Source organism: Aquarana catesbeiana, linkage group LG11 (genome assembly GCF_042186555.1).
Source record: "Aquarana catesbeiana isolate 2022-GZ linkage group LG11, ASM4218655v1, whole genome shotgun sequence".
Taxonomy (NCBI): Eukaryota; Metazoa; Chordata; class Amphibia; order Anura; family Ranidae; genus Aquarana; species Aquarana catesbeiana.
Genome location: NC_133334.1, coordinates 111062380 through 111081634, shown reverse-complemented (window position 1 = coordinate 111081634; position 19255 = coordinate 111062380). Strand labels below are relative to the sequence as shown.

General features: G+C 41.2%; 1 protein-coding gene across 1 annotated transcript in view; it reads left to right on the top strand.

The window, feature by feature from the left end:
• The window catches only part of LOC141112990 (uncharacterized), a 72117-nt gene that overhangs the window by 42322 nt on the left and 10540 nt on the right, over positions 1 to 19255 (top strand). Inside the window, exons 3-5 of the mRNA XM_073606066.1 lie at positions 10094 to 10225; positions 11210 to 11276; positions 15762 to 15875. Coding sequence (XP_073462167.1) covers positions 10094 to 10225; positions 11210 to 11276; positions 15762 to 15875 — 313 coding nt within the window. The remainder of the gene's footprint in view (positions 1 to 10093; positions 10226 to 11209; positions 11277 to 15761; positions 15876 to 19255) is intronic.

The following is a 19255-nucleotide window of genomic DNA, read 5'->3' as shown; positions in this document are numbered from 1 at the left end:
CACTACACCACTGTGCCACCCACAATAGTGGGCAACGCATCCACAATTTGGTGCACCACAACACATATGACCTGCTTTAGAAAAAGGTCACGTTTGTTTTTATGTCCATTTAAAAAGAAGTCTCAATGCTTTTTTATTAGCGATCCCTCTCCCAAGGGAAAAAGTACATGTAGAATTTTGCCCCATATTCCTACATGTGGAAAGCTTGCCATGCGACAATGCAGCTAGTGAGGGGGTGGAGTTTATCTCTGGTTCCAGGCACTTTCCTGAGACAAGCACCAGCAAGAGGTATGCAAAAGGGACAGGAGCCTGACACACCTCCTCTGTCTGTATTCCTCTTGGTGGTGCTTGTCTCACGAAAATGCTTGGAGCCACAGATAAGCTCCGTCTCCTTGCCAGCTAAGTTGTCAGAGGTCATGGGGGAGAGGAGGGGGGGGGGTGTCCTTTCCAAACAACTAGCTATCCTTCTACAGCCTGTAGGAATATGAGGCAAAGTACTACATGTACTCTGTCTCTTGGTTGAGAGAGCACTGTATAAAAAAAGAAATTAGACTTCTTCTAAATTAATGGGCTGCTTTTCACAATGCACCATAATGCTTAGAAACACATTGTATTACATTAATTTATTCTGCATTGCACCCAACACACCTCTCTCAATAAACCTGCATTGTAGCTTGCCAGAACCCACAGTAGCGCACTACTATACATTGAAGTGCACTGCGCTGTTAAAATAATAGTGCATGCAGATTTTGGATTGCATTAGACATCCTACTCATATAAATTCTCTGCCTAATGCAAAATTTGTTTATGCGTGTGCGTTAAATGCAATGCAAAGATGTAAATGGGCCCCAAAGTTGAACTCCAGATAGACTGAAAGTATTACATGTAATCATTATAAGTATTACATGTAATCATTATAATATAATAGTCATAATTTATTGTTAAATACCGTATAGCTAGTATTGGGTACTCTGTGCCCTGAACATATATTGTGTTTCAACGTTACAATCTCACTTCAGTTCCTTGCTATTCATAAGCAACTTTATGCAAACTCTAACAATAAACAACTTTGAAAAAAAAATATATAGCTAGTATAAGCCTTAAATCTGCCTTCATGTTAGCCTCTTTGGTGGAGTGGAAGAGGAGGGTCCAAAAATGTGAATCAATTGTGCTGTCAGTCTAATGCTCCGTACACACGATCGGACTTTCCGACAACAAAACCGTGGATTTTTGTTCGAAGGGTGATGGCTCCAACCTGTCTTGCATACACATGGTTACACAAATGTTGGCCAACAATTACGAACGTAGTGACGTACAAGATGTATGTGATATCTCCATTATGAACGCTAGTTTTCCAAGACCGAGCGCTTCAGGCTCCTCCTTGATTCTGAGCATGCATGGACTTTTGTGCGATGGACTTGTGTACACACGATCCAAAAGTCCGACAACAAACATTCGTTGGCAGAAAATTTAAGAACCTGCTAGCCAACATTTAACAAAACAAGCTCACATCCAACATTTCCCGTCGGAAAATCCGAAAATCCAACAATAGGCTCAATTCACAAAGTCTACATACCAGGATAGAGAGTTTTATTTTCAGAAAAATTACAGTTATTTTCATAAACTCAAACAAAGTTTAGCACTACATTAAAACATATGAGTCACAGTGATAATAAATAAAATAGCGTAAAACAGGTGACTACAAAAATTGTGAAATACAGTCATACAGTCTTAAAAGCAAAAAAAAAAAAAAAATAGAAAAAAGTCCAGTATGTGAAAAAAGCAGAAGTGCTTCTTATCCTCCACCCAATAAAGTTCATCCAATTGTGAGGTACAAAAATTCTGTAAACAGATCTTCCAGATCCACCACGTGAGATACAGCTGGTGCTAAACTGCCACCACTATATACACACTCACCAGAAATAAATGGTAAATAAACATGATTCCATCCACATATTACTGCAGGATCCACCAGGTCTCCAAACAATCCAGTCGGTGCCTTCCCATACAATTTGCAGTGCTGCAATGAATGAGTTCACCAAGTGGAGCCAAAAGAATCCATATATAGTGTAGTCATTTATCGACTCAATAAAAATGACATAAAATGCTGCAGCATACATAAAACAATCCAGTGAAACAAGCAATCTTGGCCGGACTTACTCTAAGGGCCGCCAAACCAGAAACCGGAAGCAGAGGGGTGATGTCAGTACATAGGCTCCTTCCAACGTGTTTTATGCACACGCACATCCTCAGGGGTACACTTCAGTTATTTTCAGCCGAGTCCTATTAGATTTGGAAATTACAGTCACATGGTTAAACTAAGTACCACGATGGCTACTGACATATGATTTCAGAAAATTACACATAAAAATGAATATAAAAAATAAAAATAAATATAAAAATACAAAAAAATATATATATAAAAATTAAAATAATGAATGAAAATAGAAAATAATACATTAAAATATAAATTAAAAAAATAAAAATAAAATAAAAATAAAAAATGAATATAAGAAATAATGAAAATAAAAATAAATATAAATGATAAAGAAAAATAAAAGGAAAAATAAAAAAATTTAAGTCCAACTTATTATTCAGCCTCAAAGGACTCATAGTTCCCAAACAATGGATCCACTGTGTTTCGTTCTGGGAAATTGCCCTTTTTAAATTGCCTCCTCTCCAGTGGGCCTCAACTCTATCTATCCCACAAAAGGTCAAACCACTCAGATCTCTCCCGTGATCCAAAATGTATGGTTTTCCTCTAAGTTTAGAAGTTCTAGAAATCATACACTTTCAACAACTTAAAAAATCCCACTTGATCTAAAAACGTACAATTTTTTTTTTTTTTGGGGGGGGGGGGGGGGTCAACTACATCATGGGCTAATTTTAGACGTAAGGTAGGTGGCTTGGTATAAATGAACTGGGGTCTATCAGGCAGTATTTTCCGTAACTCAGCACCTTTTAATAGTCTAGGCCAGGGATATGCATATAGCGGACCTCCAGCTGTTGCAAAACTACAAGTCCCATCATGCTCTGCCTCTGGGTGTCATGCTTGTGGCTGTCAGAGTCTTGCTATGCCTTATGGGACTTGTAGTTCTGCAACAGATGGAGGTCCGCTAATTGCATATCCCTGGTCTAAGTCAATGCTCTCTGATAATTTTCTCCATCTGTTTATACTGGCGAGTGAAGCCTGTCATGAAGGCGACTCCAAAGTCCTTTCTACTGGTTCCCTTATTTTAAAACAAGTCCTCTCTATTCATGTCTCCTACCATTCTTTAAGTTTAAATTGCATCCTCTCCAGTGGGCCTCAACTCTGTCTATCCCGCAAAAAGGTCAAACCACTCGGATCTCTCCCGTGGTATATCCTAATGTGGTTGGATAGGTTGTGGTGTTTATACCCTTTTTTATTATTATCCACATGTTCTTTCATCCTGACCCCCAGCTTTCTTGTGGTTCTACCCACATGTTAAAGCCCACATGGGCAAGCTAAGAGGTAAGTAACATGCGTGGTCCCACATGTAATGAACTTTTTAATTTTAAAGGGCTCTCCACGTGAGTGAGATCAAGTTCTACAAATCATACACTTTCCACAACTAAAGAATCCTACTTGATCTAAAAACGTACAGATTTTGTACCTTTTTCACTAAACCTCTCTAATAGAGATCTAAAAGGTATCCTAATAGAGAGGTTTCGTGAAAAAGGTTAAAATTTCAAAGATTTAGAGAAAACTAAAAAAATGGTAGGAGACATGAGTAGAGAGGACTTTAAAAGGTTTAAAAATAAGGGAACCAGTAGAAAGGACTTTGGAGTCACCTTCATGACAGGCTTCACCCGCCAGTATAAACAGATGGAGAAAACTATCAGAGAGCATTGGCCTAGATTATTAAAAGATGTTGAGTTACGGAAAATACTGCCTGATAGACCCCAGTTCATTTATACCAAGGCCCCTACCTTACGTTTAAAATTAGCCCATGATGTAGTTGACCCCCCCCCCCCAAAAAAAAAAAAAATCTGTACTTTTTAGATCAAGTGGGATTTTTCAGTTGTTGAAAGTGTATGATTTCTAGAACTTCTAAACTTAGAGGAAAACCATACATTTTGGATCTCACTCACGTGGAGAGTCCTTTAAAATTAAAAAGTTCATTACATGTGAGACCACGCATGTTACTTACCTCTTAGCTTGCCCATGTGGGCTCCAGTATATGGGTAGAACCATGAGAAAGCTGGGGGTCAGGCTTAGAGAACATGTGAATGATATTAAAAAGGGTATAAACACCACAACCTATCCAATCACATTAGGATCTACCACGGGAGAGATCTGAGTGGTTTGACCTTTTTGCGGGATAGACAGAGTTGAGGCCCACTGGAGAGGAGGCAATTTAAAAAGTCCCATTTCCCAGAATGAAACACAGGAGATCCATCGTTTGGGAGCTATGAGTCCTTTGGAATTGAATATTGAGTTGGACTTAAATTGTTTTCTTTCATATCAGTTAACTATTTCATTTTTGTATTTTTCCTTTTACTTATTTTTCTTTACAATTTATATTTATTTTTATTTTCATTATTTCTTATATTCATTTTTTTATTTCCAGTTCATTTTTATATTTTATTTATTTTGTATTTTTATATTTATTTTTTATATTCATTTTTATGTGTAATTTTCTGAAATAGTGTGTCAGTAGCCATCGTGGTACTTTGGAGAGTATAATCATTTTATAGTAATAGAATTTTATCATTTTATTTCAGGTACTTTTATACAATTTACGCAGCACTTTACATATACATTGTACATTCACATCAGTCCCTACCCTCAAGGAGCTTACAACCGAAGGTCTCTACTAGAGGTCGACCGATATATCGGCCGGCCGATATATCGGCCGATATTTGGCTTTTTTTACTTAATCGGCATCGGCCGATTGTGCTGATAAAAAAAGCCGATTATACCTTCAGCGGGACTTGCAAATGACTTCTGTAATAGAAGTCAATGCAAGTTTTCTGAAGTTATCTTCTCTCCTCCTCTGGGCAGCCTGCCAAGTCTGATAAGAAGATACATTGTATCTCTTTCAGGTTCTTTTATCAATAGACTGAACTCTGTGGAGAAGTTCTCAGTTTAACCATTTAAAGACTAAATTTTTTCTGACACTTATTGCTTACAAGTAAAAATCCTGTATTTTCTGCTAGAAAATCACTTAGAACCCCCAAACATTATATATATTTTTTCTAGCAGAGACCCTAGGGAATAAAATAGCGGTTGTTGCAATATTTTATGTCACACGGTATTTGCGCAGCGGTCTTTCAAACGCAATTTTTAAAAAAAAAATACACTAATGAAATAAAAAAAAAAAAAAAAAAGCAGTAAAGTTAGCCCATTTTTTTTCGTCCAAAAGTTTTGATTACCTGTTTTTGTGTATTTAATATTTAAGATAGTTATTTTTTTTTTTAATCTAAATTATACATACAAGTGAACTGATTGAAGGTTTGTTTTGTTTAATAAATGTTTAAATATAAAAAATTTTCTGTATCACTTATTACTTAAGGCTGCTTTCACACTGGAGCGGGCATGCGTTGACGGTAAAACGCTGTTAGTTTTAGCGGCGCTTTACCGTCATTTTAGCGGCGCTATTCGGCTGCTAGCGGGGTGCTTATAACCCAGCTAGCAGCCAAAGAAGGGGTTAAATGCGCCCCTGAAGCGCTGCTGCCGAAACGCTTTGCAGGCGCTTCGGCAGCGGTGCGCATTCATTTCAATGGGCAGGAGTGGTGGAGGAGCGGTATACACCGCTCCAAAGATGACGCTTGCAGGACTTTTTTTTTAACATCCTGCCAGCGCATCGCCTCAGTGTGAAAGCACTCGAGCTTTCACATAGACTGCAGGGGAGCCGTTTTACAGGCGCTATTTTTAGCCCAAAAGCGCCTGAAAAACGCCCCAGTGTGAAAGGGGTCTAACTGTTAGATTTTATGCGATGAAGGGAAAAAAGAAATCTGCCTAATATATCGGCCCAAAAAAATCGGCATCATATATCGGCCATCGGCCACTGCGATTTCTAAATATCGGCTTTGGCATCGGCCAGAGAAAAACCCATATCGGTCGACCTCTAGTCTCTACTACACATTCATACATATGCTAGGGCCAATTTAGGCAGGATCCGATTAACCTACCAGCATGTCTTTTAGAGTGTGGGAGGAAACCGGAATACCCGGTTTCCTCCCACGCTAGGTTGGTGGAATTGACGCCACTGGGATGGATGTCACTTTTTCAGATGAATGGGAATCTATGGTATGTTACCTAAAATGGCCGCCACTAAAATCTCATTGGCAACCGTGAGGGAGGCCGCTCCCCTTGGGTATACATTTTGGTCTTCGTCAATTGGAAATGAGGTCCTTGATGATGCCCTGTTGGAGGGCAAAACGTGTTGATGCAATTTCTGTTTCCGAGTCCCAACGATGTCACTTCAGGTTGCTGTGGAACGCACGCTGGTTGCGGCATTCCCGGAAATAATCCTTGCATTTCACATGCCCCTATTTTACCTTTGTCCTGTAAGTACATTTCCACTTATGCGCAATAAACATCAGCCTTACAGTGCTTCGCTATTGGTTTCCTCTTTCATTCTGGGTTTGGTGAACATCTCGAATTTCTGAGAACCACGTTGGGGAGATCCATACCGGACCCTTGTGACTCACCATTCCCTACCAGATCTAAGCTTATCTGACCCCCAGACTGAAAAGCTCAATCAATTATTGAGCTTATTAAGGTCAATTATTATTGATGAGTAGGGATACAGGAGGGGTGTGTCACATCACAGAGTGAATTTATTTGGAGCACATCAGCACTTTTTAAGAATAAGGTTGGCGCACAAGAGCACTTTATGATATTGGGACGTTATTTGCAGGATAGTTGTATTGGATGTTTTTTGGACTTTACATTTGATTTTACCATTTGCATGCTTTGCACGGTTGCAAGTGCTGTATTTATTTATGTTTTATGTTTTCAAGTGATTAGCACACTTTGTGTACATTTTATATATAACTTGTTCAAGAATGATGGCAGCTCTGGATTATGACAAGTCAGAAACAACTCATAATTTTACTCCACATGATTCCCAAAAATATTATTAACAAACATGTTTTCAGGTCATTTTATATGTAGATTGCCTCACGAGCACTTCCTTTGGCTAAATATGACTAAAAAGCTTTTAAAGGGTAGGATGTTACTGTATAGCTGGTCCACAGCTATGAGAACTATTAGGCTACAGTCATTACAGCTATATTTGAACTGAAAGGTTAGATAACTTTTTACACCATTGACTTTGCATTCATCATTTATCCCGGACTAGCAAACCACAGAACTGACAGGAAAGCACAACTGGTCTCAGTTTTGTCTCTATTGGACGCTATTTATTACTGCCACAACTGATAAAACAGATCTGATCAAGTTTAAAAGGCAAAAACTGAGGAATCTAGAAAATTAAGGAAAACAGCACAGTATGAACAGAATCAGGGCTGACTTTAATGTTAATTGGACCCTAGGCAAACATTTTCTTGGGCCCCCCCTCCCCCCCAAATCTGCGACATACATTAAATAGCAGCTAGACTCAAAATCAGTTTACTGCAGCAGATCAGGCAGCGATTGCGATTGGTTGCCAGAGGTTGCAGCATATCATTGCCACTCACTGACTGGTTGCTAGAAGCTAAAGCACATTATTTCTGCTTGCTGATTGGTTGCTAGAGGTTACTGCACATCCTTACTGCACACTGGTTGCTAGAGGTTACTGCACATCATTATCACTCACTGATTGGCTGCATGAGGTTACTGCACATCATTACTGCTAATCGATTGGTTGCTAGAGGTTACTGCACATAATTATTGCACACTGATTGGTTGCTAGAGATTATAGCAGATCAATACTGTTCACTGATTGGTTACTAGAGGTTACTGCACATCACTGCCTCTGAATCAAATTGTGAGTGTGGCTAAACTGCACTAACAGTGAGGCATTGTTATAAATCAGGATTTCAGGAGTGCACTATATACAGACTGCAGGGTTCTGGAGTGCACTACATAGAGTACAGGGTTGAAGAGTGCACTATGTACAGAGTGCATGGTTGAAGAGTAAGCTACGCACACACTGCTGGGTTGAGCTACGTACAAAGTGCATGGTTGCGGGGTGAGCTACATACAGAGTGCATGGTGGAGGGGTGAGCTATGTACAGAGTGCCAGGTTGAGGGGTACGCTACATACAGAGTGCATGGTTGAGGGGTGAGCTACGTACAGAGTGCTGGGTTGAGGGGTGAGCTATGTGCAGGGTTGAGGAGTGAGCTACGTACAGAGTGCTGGGTTGAGGAGTGAGCTACGTGCAGAGTGCAGGGTTGAGGGGTGCGCTATTTACAGAGTGTAGGATTGAGGGGTGCCTTATTTACAAAGTGTAGGGTTGAGGGGTGCACTACCTGCAGAATGTAGGGTTGAGGGGTGCACTATGTAAGCAATGCAGGGTGGAAGGGTGTGCAATGTGAAAAGTACAGGGTTAAGGGGTGCATTATGTAAGGAATGCAGGGTTGAGGGGTGCCCTAATTATGGAATGCAGGGTTGAGGGGTGCGTTATGTAAGGAATGCAGGGTTTAGGGGTGCGCTACATATAGAATGTATGGTTGAGGGGTGCGCTATGTAAGGAATACAGGGTTGAAGGGTGCACTACGTATGGAATGCAGGGTTGACGGGTGCGCTATGTAAGAAATGCAGGAGGGTTATGCTACGTAAGGAATGCAGGGTTAAGGGGTGTGCTACATAAGGAATGCAGGGTTGAGGGGTGCGCTACATAAGGAATGCGGGGTTGAGGGGTGTGCTACGTAAGGAATGCAGGATTAAGGGGTATGCTACATAAGGAATGCAGGGTTGAGGGGTGCGTTATGTAAGGAATGCAGGGTTGAGGGGTGCGCTACATATGGAATGCAGGGTTGAGGGGTGCGCTACACATTGAATGCAGGGTTGAGGGGTGCGCTACTCAAAGAATGCAGGGTTGAGGGTGCACTACATATGGAATGCAGGGTTGAGGGGTGCGCTACATAAGGAATGCAGGGTTGAGAGATGCGCTATGTAAGGAATACAGGGTTGAGGGGTGCGCTACAAAAGGAATGCAGGGTTGAGGGGTGCGCTACGTATGGAAAGCAGGTTTGAGGGGTGCGCTACATAAGGAATGCAGGGTTGCGGGTGCACTACATAAGCAATGCAGAGTTGAAGGCTGTGTACATCCAAGTTCTCCACCCCCTAAATACAAAGCTCCCCCCAGATTCCAGTTCAGGGCTCACACTCCCTGTCCCCCACCCCTCCTCCATGTTTTAGGCAGGTGAAAAAAATTCTGTAAAGCAGGGGTGCCCAATCCGCAGGCCGAGGGATGCATGCGGCCCCTGGAGAGTTTAGCATATAGCCCCGGACTAGGGAGCAGCAGCCTACATTGACAAGCCAGGCAATGTCATGTTTGCAATAGAACTTTCACAATGAATGCAGGGGCGCCAGGTAAGTAAATGATGCATTGCTGGATCTAGGGGGGTGCTGGGGAGGACTGTGCCCCCCCCCCCCCCCCCCCCAGATTTCAATTCTCCCAAAGCCCCCTCAGGGAGGTGTTTAATTGGCCTCAAATTTATTCTGTAACAGAACAAGGACCCCAGACATACAGCCAACATCATTAAGGACTGCCTTCAGTGTAAAGAGGAACAAGGAGTCCTGGAAGTGATTGGTTTTGGCCCACAAAGAGCACTGATCTCAACATCGAGTCTGTCTGGGATTACATAAAGAGACAGAATGATTTGAAGCAGCCTACATCCACCAAAGATTTGTAGCTAGTTCTCCAAGACGTTTGTAACAACCTACCTGCTGAGTTCCTTCAAAAACTGTGTGCAAAGTCTACCTAGAAGAATTGATGCTGTTTTGACGGCAAAGGGTGGTCACACCAAATATTGATTTGGATTTCACTCAGTTTGTTAATTGATAAAAATAAACTTTTAACACTTCTATTTCTGAAAGCTTTCTTAATTTACAACATTTTTTACTGTACTGTATATTTATGTCTTATATCTAACTCCCTTCCTTTCTGCTGTCAGCAATCTTACCTTGGAACCTACTACAAAAGCGGCCATCATACCCCCACCAGCCTGGTGGGGAGATTCTGGGAGCCCAGCAGCATCTCAGCACTCAGACAAAACCACAGAGAACCATGCAGACCAATCAAGAAGGTGAGGGAGCTACCATATTGTCTCCATTCACAAACACTGTACTCTATGCTAAAATGAGGCATAACCAATTATATTCTCATTTCAAAATTTAGGTAAAACACATTTTACATTAAAGTGTAAGGCTATTTCATAAAGTAAAGTGCACTTACGCTTTAAAGTAAACCTGCCATAAAGTTGGACAATCCAAAATGAGCACATGATGAAAAATTTATAACCAGCAGTTTCCTCCGTTGAAAACCAACATATCAAAATGATCTGTAGATCTAGAGATACAGATAGCTGAGGTTATACTTCTTCAGGTCAAATCGAATATACCCCTGCTCCATCCCACCCGCCTATTAGTCTTTGATGTATATTTTAATGTCATAGGCAGCTTAATTAGGCAATAGGCAGACTTTGGAGATGAAAAGAAGTAGGGCCAAGCACATCTTACTAGAAAGTTTGAGTTTTGTATAGAACCTCAATTGCCTTTATCTTTTTATTTACTTGTTGCTTTGAATTGTAGTTGCTTGCTTTAGAGTGTAAGATTTTGTAGGGGGTTCAAAAAGAGCGGTTATCATAACTGCCTAGGCCCCTGATCAAATACTGTTCACCCCAGATGCATGCATCCCGCACTTGCAGTCTTCATAACCCACAGACAAAATCTTCTTGCTCCTGGCCACGCTCTTCAGACTTTTATGGGGCCATAACCTGAGGTAGGAGACACTTGGATAACAGCCATACTAGAGTCTTTGGAAATTATTTGCGCAGGCAAGGCCAGCATTGAGTATATTTGGCTATAGTATGTGAAGGTTCAGGAAAGTATACATCCAAAGCAGGAGAGGGTGGATTATAGGTTAGGATAACCGTACCTTATACGAATGAAATTTCAGTTATTCTTTAAAGATTTTTATTATTAATACAAGATGTATATAGTAAAGTGAAACATATTGTAGGTTTACTGTCCCTTTAACAGTATCCCAAATGTTTGTTTTTTTTCTGCAGGAACAAAGATAAGTTTCCTGGCACTCAGCCATCCAATCAGAGCCAAGAAGCTAATCTCAACTCCTCTGTAAGTCAGCATGCACTGAACTTTACTAAATGGCATTACTTTTATTATTTTATTTAATCTGTTACTTTATATGACTTTTACTGTGCTTTATGGACATTCTACCATTTCTAATCAGTGTTTGCAGTGGAAGATTATTCATTACTAATATTACTTTGTACAATTATTTCCAAGAATCATTCCACTAAAATGTTCAATTGTGAGTGTTCAAAGGTATCCACATTGACAAAGTTATCTGCAGAATCTAAATGTCTACCATCCAGTACTGTCTGGGAAGATTATAGATTATCAAACACTGGGCCATGGCCAGAAGAAATTCTCAATGAACTATTAAAGCCTCGTACACACTACTAGTTTTTTTTTTCATTTAACCCAGCGAGTTGAACAAAACAAAACTCACAGCTCAGGTCGGATCTTCCCTATTGTGTTCTGACAGGGGGACGGCCACCCTTCCAGAGCACTCCGGTCAGCGCTCCCAGCGCCGATCGGGAGCTGGTCGGCAGACCATTTTTCGATCATGCATGGCCGGCTTCTGTCGGACCGGCTACGATACAAACGGGCCAAATGTTGGTGGGTTTCTATTGAACCAGCTGATGTCGCCCCACAATCGGCCCATGTGTTATAGGTTTTAGACAAGCAACTGAGTTTATTTTTAAATCATTTTGGATAGAGCATGAAGTGTTTTTTTCTGCTATCTGTATCCTATTGAGATTTCCCTTGATTTCCTGTTCTGTGGACACAATAGACAGTAAGAAGAAATCTTTACAAGTGAAAGAAATCCACCCTTTTTTGTCACTGTAACAAGTTTCCCCATTGAAAGACTTCCTCTCTATCAAAATTTTGGAGTTGAATTCACTGCTTGTGTTAGAGACAATGTTCTCCAGAACAAATAGAGAAAGTTAATCTTCCCAGTGGGGACATAGATAGCAATAAAACCTATATACAGTCCAATGAGAATACCAAAACAAATGGTTTAATGATAACATTGGTCATTTGTTTGGCGCTCTTATTGGACTGTATATATGTTATTCTCAGCTCTGGGTTTTCTCTCCATTTCTAGGAGGTGTCTCTTTTTTGTAGAGTGTTGCCGAAGCAGAGTTAGTGTGTGCCCAGTGATAATCTGTATTCAGCGCCTCAATTTTACTTGTGCTTGAACAATAAGGCCTCAGGGGTTTTAACCCTTCCCCACTCTATCCAAAAATAATAAAAGTTTCAGCTCTAGATACACTTTAAGTCAGAATATGTTCTCAGTTTAGCTTAGCTCTGTGAGTTTCATACACGTTTCTTATTCCCTTTCTTTCAGCCAGATCAATCAGGCCTGTCATCATGTCTTTGTTTGGCACTGCATCCATTTTAATTAACCAATTCAATACCTTAGGGCGTCATATGACGTCCTTGACTTTGTGAGGGGATATCTAAATGATGCCTGCAGCTACAGGCATCATTCAGATACTATTCTTTCTAGCCGGCGATTCTGTGCACAATAAGAATGATCATAGTGGCAGTTCCGCCGCTTGATCGTCCTTTTAGGCGACGCGAGGGGATGTCCCCCCTCCCGCCACCATCCGGTGCTTCTCCGGGCTCTCCCGTGCCATCGGGGGCCGGAAAAAGAAAGAGCCAACGCCGGATGATGACGATAGAGATTTCCGGTGACCAGATGGTCACCAGTCATCTCTATGACCATCGGAGGCCCGGGCGCGACGTTATGACGTCATGCCCGGGTTCCCGGAAGTAGACAAAGCTGCGATCGTGGCTGTCAGCATGAGATCGGTGAATTTTTTTTCTCGATCTCATGCTTTCCAGTCTGGAGGAGAGATGTGGGATCTTATTGACCCTGCATCTCTCCATAAAGCGGACCTGTCACAATAGATTCCTATTACAAGGGATGTTTACATTCCTTGTAATAGGAATAAAAGTGATAAAAAAAAAAAATTTAAAAAAAAGTGTAAAAATAAAAAAATTAAGTAAAATAAAAAAAAATTTATTAAAACGCCCCCTGTCCTCGGTAGCTCGCGTTCAGAAGCGAACGTACATGTAAGTCCCACCCACATATATAAACGCTAATCAAACCACACATGTGAGGTATCGCCGCGTGCAGTTCCTCTGTAACTCTAAACTGGTAACCTGTAAAAAATTTCAAAGCGTCGCCTATGGAGATTTTTAAGTACCAAAGTTTGGCGCCATTCCATGTGCGCAATTTTAAAGCGTGACATGTTAGGTATTATTTACTCGCCCTAACATCATCTTTCACATTATACAAAAAAATTGGGCTAACTTTACTGTTTTGTTATTTTTTAATTCATGAAACATATATAATGTTTGGGGGTTCTGAGTAATTTTTTAGCAAAAAAATTATGATTTTTACATGTAGGAGAGAAGTGCCAGAATAGGCCTGGTATTGAAGTGGTTAAAGGAGTTGCAGAATGAAAGATTTAGGATTACATGTTCCAAAAACACTAGGCTACCAGTGACCAACTACTTTTTCTACGTTTTTCAATACTAGAATAAAATATAAAATGATCTGGGCACTGTGTCTCATATACAGTGCCTTGCAAAAGTATTCACCCCCTTGGCTTTTTACCTATTTTGTTACATTACAGCCTTTGGATCAATGTTTTTTTTAATCTGAATTATATGTGATGGATCAGAAAACAATAGTCTAAGTTGGTAAAGTAAAATTAGAAAAATATATACATAAAACTATTTTTCAGAAATAAGAAAACTGATAATTGGCATGTGCGTATGTGTTCATCCCCTTTGTTATGAAACCCATAAAAAGCTCTGGTGCAACCAATTACCTTCAGAAGTCACATAATTAGTGAAATGATGTCCACCTGTGTGCAAACTAAGTGTCACATGATCTGTCATTACATATACACAACTTTTTGAAAGGCCCCGGAGGCTGCAACACCTAAGCAAGCACCACTAACCAAACACTGCCATGAAGACCAAGGAACTCTCCAAACAAGTAAGGGACAATGTTGTTGAGAAGTACAAGTCAGGGTTAGGTTATAAAAAAATATCCAAATCTTTGATGATCCCTAGTAGCACCAACAAATCTATTAGAACTAAATGGAAAGAACATGGCACAACAGCAAACCTGCCAAGAGACGGCCGCACACCAAAACTCATGGACCGGGTAAGGGGGGCATTAATCAGAGAGGCAGCACAAAGACCTAAGGTAACCCTGGAGGAACTGCAGAGTTCCACAGCAGAGACTGGAGTATCTGTACATTGGACGACAATAAGCCATACGCTCCATAGAGTTGGGCTTTATGGCAGAGTGGCCAGAAGAAAGCCATTACTTTCAGCAAAAAACAAAATGGCACGTTTTGAGTTTGCGAAAAGGCATGTGGGAGACCCCCAAAATGTATGGAGGAAGGTGCTCTGGTCTGATGAGACTAAAATTGAACTTTTTGGCCATCAAAGAAAACGCTATATCTGGCGCAAACCCAACACATCACATCACCCAAAGAACACCATCCCCACAGTGAAACATGGTTGTGGCAGCATCATGCTGTGGGGATGTTTTTCAGCAGTCGGGACTGGGAAACTGGTCAGGGTTGAGGGAAAGATGGATGGTGCTAAATACAGGGATATTCTTGAGCAAAACCTGTACCACTCTGTGTGTGATTTGAGGCTAGGACGGAGGTTCACCTTCCAGCAGGACAAAGAACCCAAACACACTGCTAAAGCAAAACGTGAGTGGTTTAAGGGGAAACATATAAATGTGTTGGAATGGCCTAGTCAAAGCCCAGATCTCAATCCAATAGAAAATCTGTGGCCAGACTTAATGATTGTTGTTCAAAAGTGCAAACCATCCATCTTGATGGAGCTGGAGAAGTTTTGCAAGGAGGAATGGGCAAAAATCCCAGTGGTAAGATGTGGCAAGCTCATAGAGACTTATCCAAAGCGACTTGGAGCTGTGATAGCCGCAAAAGGTGGCTCTACAAAGTATTGACTTTAGGGGTGTAAATAGTTATGCACATTGACTTTTCTGATATTTTGTCCTATTTGTTGTTTGCTTCACAATAATAAAAAAGAAAACATCTTCAAAGTTGTGGGCATGTTCTGTAAATTAAATGATGCAAATCCTCAAACAATCCATGTTAATTTCAGTTTGTGAGGCAACAAAACACGAAAAAAATGCCAAGGGGGGTGAATACTTTTGCAAGGCACTGTATGTGTCTGTATATGTATGAATAAATAAAGTCTATCTCTAAACTATCTAATTTTCTATATATGTCTCCTATTTTTGTGAGATCTTATAGAATGGCTGAAATCAGTACAATATAATATATATCTTAATGATGTAACTTTTTAGTATAGTGGGTGACAAAAAATTTAATAGGGATTGAACATGTGGTCGGATACCAATACATAGTTCACTGTTTAAGTTTCAATTTTTTTTCATGACTCCCATAAACTATGTCTTACTTGTTTTATTAAGTCTTTTCTAAAACGCTTATTTCACTGCCCTTTGTGTAGACTGTGAGTGAGAATTTGGAGCAAGATAAAGACTTCTTGAACCAGAAGATCACTGAGCTCCTTGACCATCTTGTACGGGCACAAAGTACCATCTGTGCCCTGGAGAAACTCAATGTAAGACCTTTTCTTTAGCTCATATAACTGTAAATAATTTCACAGGTTAGAAAAAGTATATAAATTGTACCTAGATTTTCTTTTTTACAATTACCTGTATTAAAATACGGAGGTACAGTACTCTTTTCATTTGGTGCAAAGATCCATTCTGGTGAAGTAAGTAATGTGTGAAATGAAATTTTTTTTAATATATATTGCACCATTCAAACATCCCACAAAATGTCTCTTTTACTGGTGAATAAATAGAGGAATACGAAGGCTCAAACACTTACCTTTTTTTGGAGAAATCCTGCTCAAGACTCTCTCCAGTCTAGGTCACATAAAAAAGCCAAGGCACATAGTCATGTGATTTCTACCGAAGGGCATGATCAGAGTTCAGAATGCCTGCTCCTGTAAAATATATAAATCTCCTCTACTGAAAAATTCCCTTTCTGTTCTATTTCAGCAGCCCATCTACACTATTATGTGCTTCCCACAATTATTACCAAAATAATCCTTAAAGTGTTTGTAACCCTAAAAAACAAAAAAACAAAAAAAAACAAAAAACACTTGGATCCTGTTCCTGTAGCCACCCTGGCGGTATGATTATGTCAGATTTTGCGTCTCAAAGCGGTACAATTGTTTTGCATAGAAATTTAGGGTTTTATATTGTAAGCCTGTAATTCTTAGTAATAACACACCTAAATCTGTCCAAACAAGAGTCTAGTAGACATCCCGGGTATGATAAAGTTTGAATCACAAAATCATAAATTATAATATAATTAATAACTATAAATATTTATAAAAAATAATAATATAACAATAATAAAACAAATTTCCCCACCATTCACTATCACTCAATTCTGGAAGTGTTCTAATTTACTATCGCTGTTTTCTAGCTGGTCTAAAACCACTTTTGATGTAAAAGGGACACTTTTTGGTTGCTATGGACAATCTCAAGTTTCCAGGCAGAAAGAACAGTATATATAATATAAAACTGCATGCAGGGCACTGGACAAAGCACTGGGGACAAAAGGGAGGTGAAATGATTTGATACAGTAATGTAATCTTACAGATTACAGTGTACTGTATGTGTTATGTTTTTTGTACTTTTTGAATTTGACGTCGGGCTCCGCCCCCCTGCGTCGCAACGCTCGCAAGGAACGGAGCCTGGCACACAGAGGCATCAGGCGGAGGACAGAGCCCGCGGACACAGCGGGGGGACATCGCAGGATCCTGCGATGGCTCGGGATTACCACTAATGGTACTGTAATGTAACCCCGAGCCACTCTCGGGATTACGACCAGGGAGGTTAAGGCACGAATAACAGCACAGTGCTTGTGCTGTGCAATTCTTCTCTTCCTAAAAAACCTGGTTGATCCTGCTAGTTCCTGAGTCCCCCTGCCTCTGCTGACCATGATCATGGCTGCTGAGCCCCGATTACCGTGATCAGTTTACATGCCTCGTCATCCGCAGCTGTCCTGTCCTCCTCGGACAGTCTCTCTCCCCTCCCTCCCTGTCAGAATGAGAGTGTTTCCTCCCCGTTCCTCCACCCTATAATCCACTGCATAATGCAGCACATTTAAATGTATCTAATGCAGATATAAAGCCAATAGCATAACTGTATGTGTTTGTTAGAAATGAAAAGGTGAAATACCGTTTCTGACACTGCAGCTGTGCGGTCACGTGATCGCTCTGTGCTGGCCAGCCTTGATCTACGGAGAGAAGCGGGAGGGGCAGAGATTCCCCTCTGCAGGCCGGCTGACGTCACAGGGGAACCTCAGCCCCTCCTGCTTCTCTCCGTAGATCGAGGCCGGTGTCTTGCCGAGAAAGTTCCCCCAGGGGATAAGGACCCCCCCCCGTACTGCGCAGGCGCAGCGCTTGCGCAGTACGAACTACTAGGAGCCGCCGAAGATAGCCGAAGCTGAAAATCTTCAATCAGCTGTACATGGCGCCTGCGCCCTAGGTCCAGGTTCAAGCCCCACCATCCAAGTGGACCTAGAGGGAGAATATAAAAGTGCCGAGCGAAACGAGGCTGTGCCCAAAGCGTGGCGAGCGAAGCGAGCCTGCGAGGGGCCCTCTTACAGGCGCCGTGTACAGCTGATTTCCAACTATTCGGCTTCGGCTATTTCCGCCGGCTCCTACTGTGCAGCGCCTGCGCAGTAGAGGGGGGTCCTTATCCACCGAGGGGAACTTTCTCGGCAGAACACCGGCCAGCACAGGGGAATCATGTGACCACACAGCTGCGGTGTCAGAAGCAGTATTTAGCCTAACAAACACATACAGTTATGTTACTGGCTGCATATCTGCATTAAATACATGTAAAGTCACTACAAACACTTTAAATCAGTGGAGTGTTACTTATTCCCCTACTTAATTATTACCACGTGTATAAACATAATAATGGAAAAATCAGCTCCACCGTTCGTTCCAAAGTTGAAAATAACCCAGCCACTCTTCCTTCTTATTATATTTAAAGTATAATCTTGTAAAGTCCAATCCAAGTTATAATTATGTATCCAAAGGTCACTGTGATTTTCCTCAAAATTACACCCCTTCCTTAAGGCCTGATTCACACCTATGCAGGTTGCAGTTTGCATGTTGCAGGTGCATTTTGTGTTTTTCAATACACGCTTTTGATCCATTGAGATCCATGGAAGCAAAAACCAGAAAAAAGTCCCTGACCCTTTCCATAAAAAGCACAGATGTGAACTACATCCATAGGAAACCATGTTACATGGACTGTAGTTTGTTTCTGCAAAACTGAAAACGCACTAAAAAATGCATAGGTGTGAACCAGACTTAAAGTGGGGTTCCACCCAAAAAAAAAAACTACATGAAAAATCCTAAAAGAAAATACAAAAAAACATTTGGATATATATATTTTTTTTACTTACCTCTAAATGCCTGTTGCTAGGGGGTCCCTCGTAGTCTGCCTCTTCCAGTGCCTGGGCTGGTGACATCACTTCCCCCTCGGCACAGGAAGGGCTCAGCTCTGCTCCCTCCCTCCTGTCAATCATCTGGGACCCATTACAGGTCCCAGGTGACTAAGCGGCCAATCACGGCGCACGGCGCCGCTCGCGCATGCGCAGTGGGTGCCAGGCTGTGAAGCCACAGCCCGGCGCACACAGTTGCAATGCTGGCACCGCTGAACGGAGGGGGAGACGAGCGGGGCTTCGATCCCCCACATCGATGGACCCTGGGACGGGTAAGTGTCCAATTAAAAGTCAGCAGCTGCAGTATTTGTAGCTGCTGACTTTTAATTTTTTTTTTTTTTTGACTGGAACTCCTCTTTAAATAGTGGACACTCTTCACCCAGGCTCAGCTTTCACCTTTGGTATATGACCTGTATATTATAGTGATCAGTATAAGCCTTTCCCCTTCACAGGTTGCAATAACAC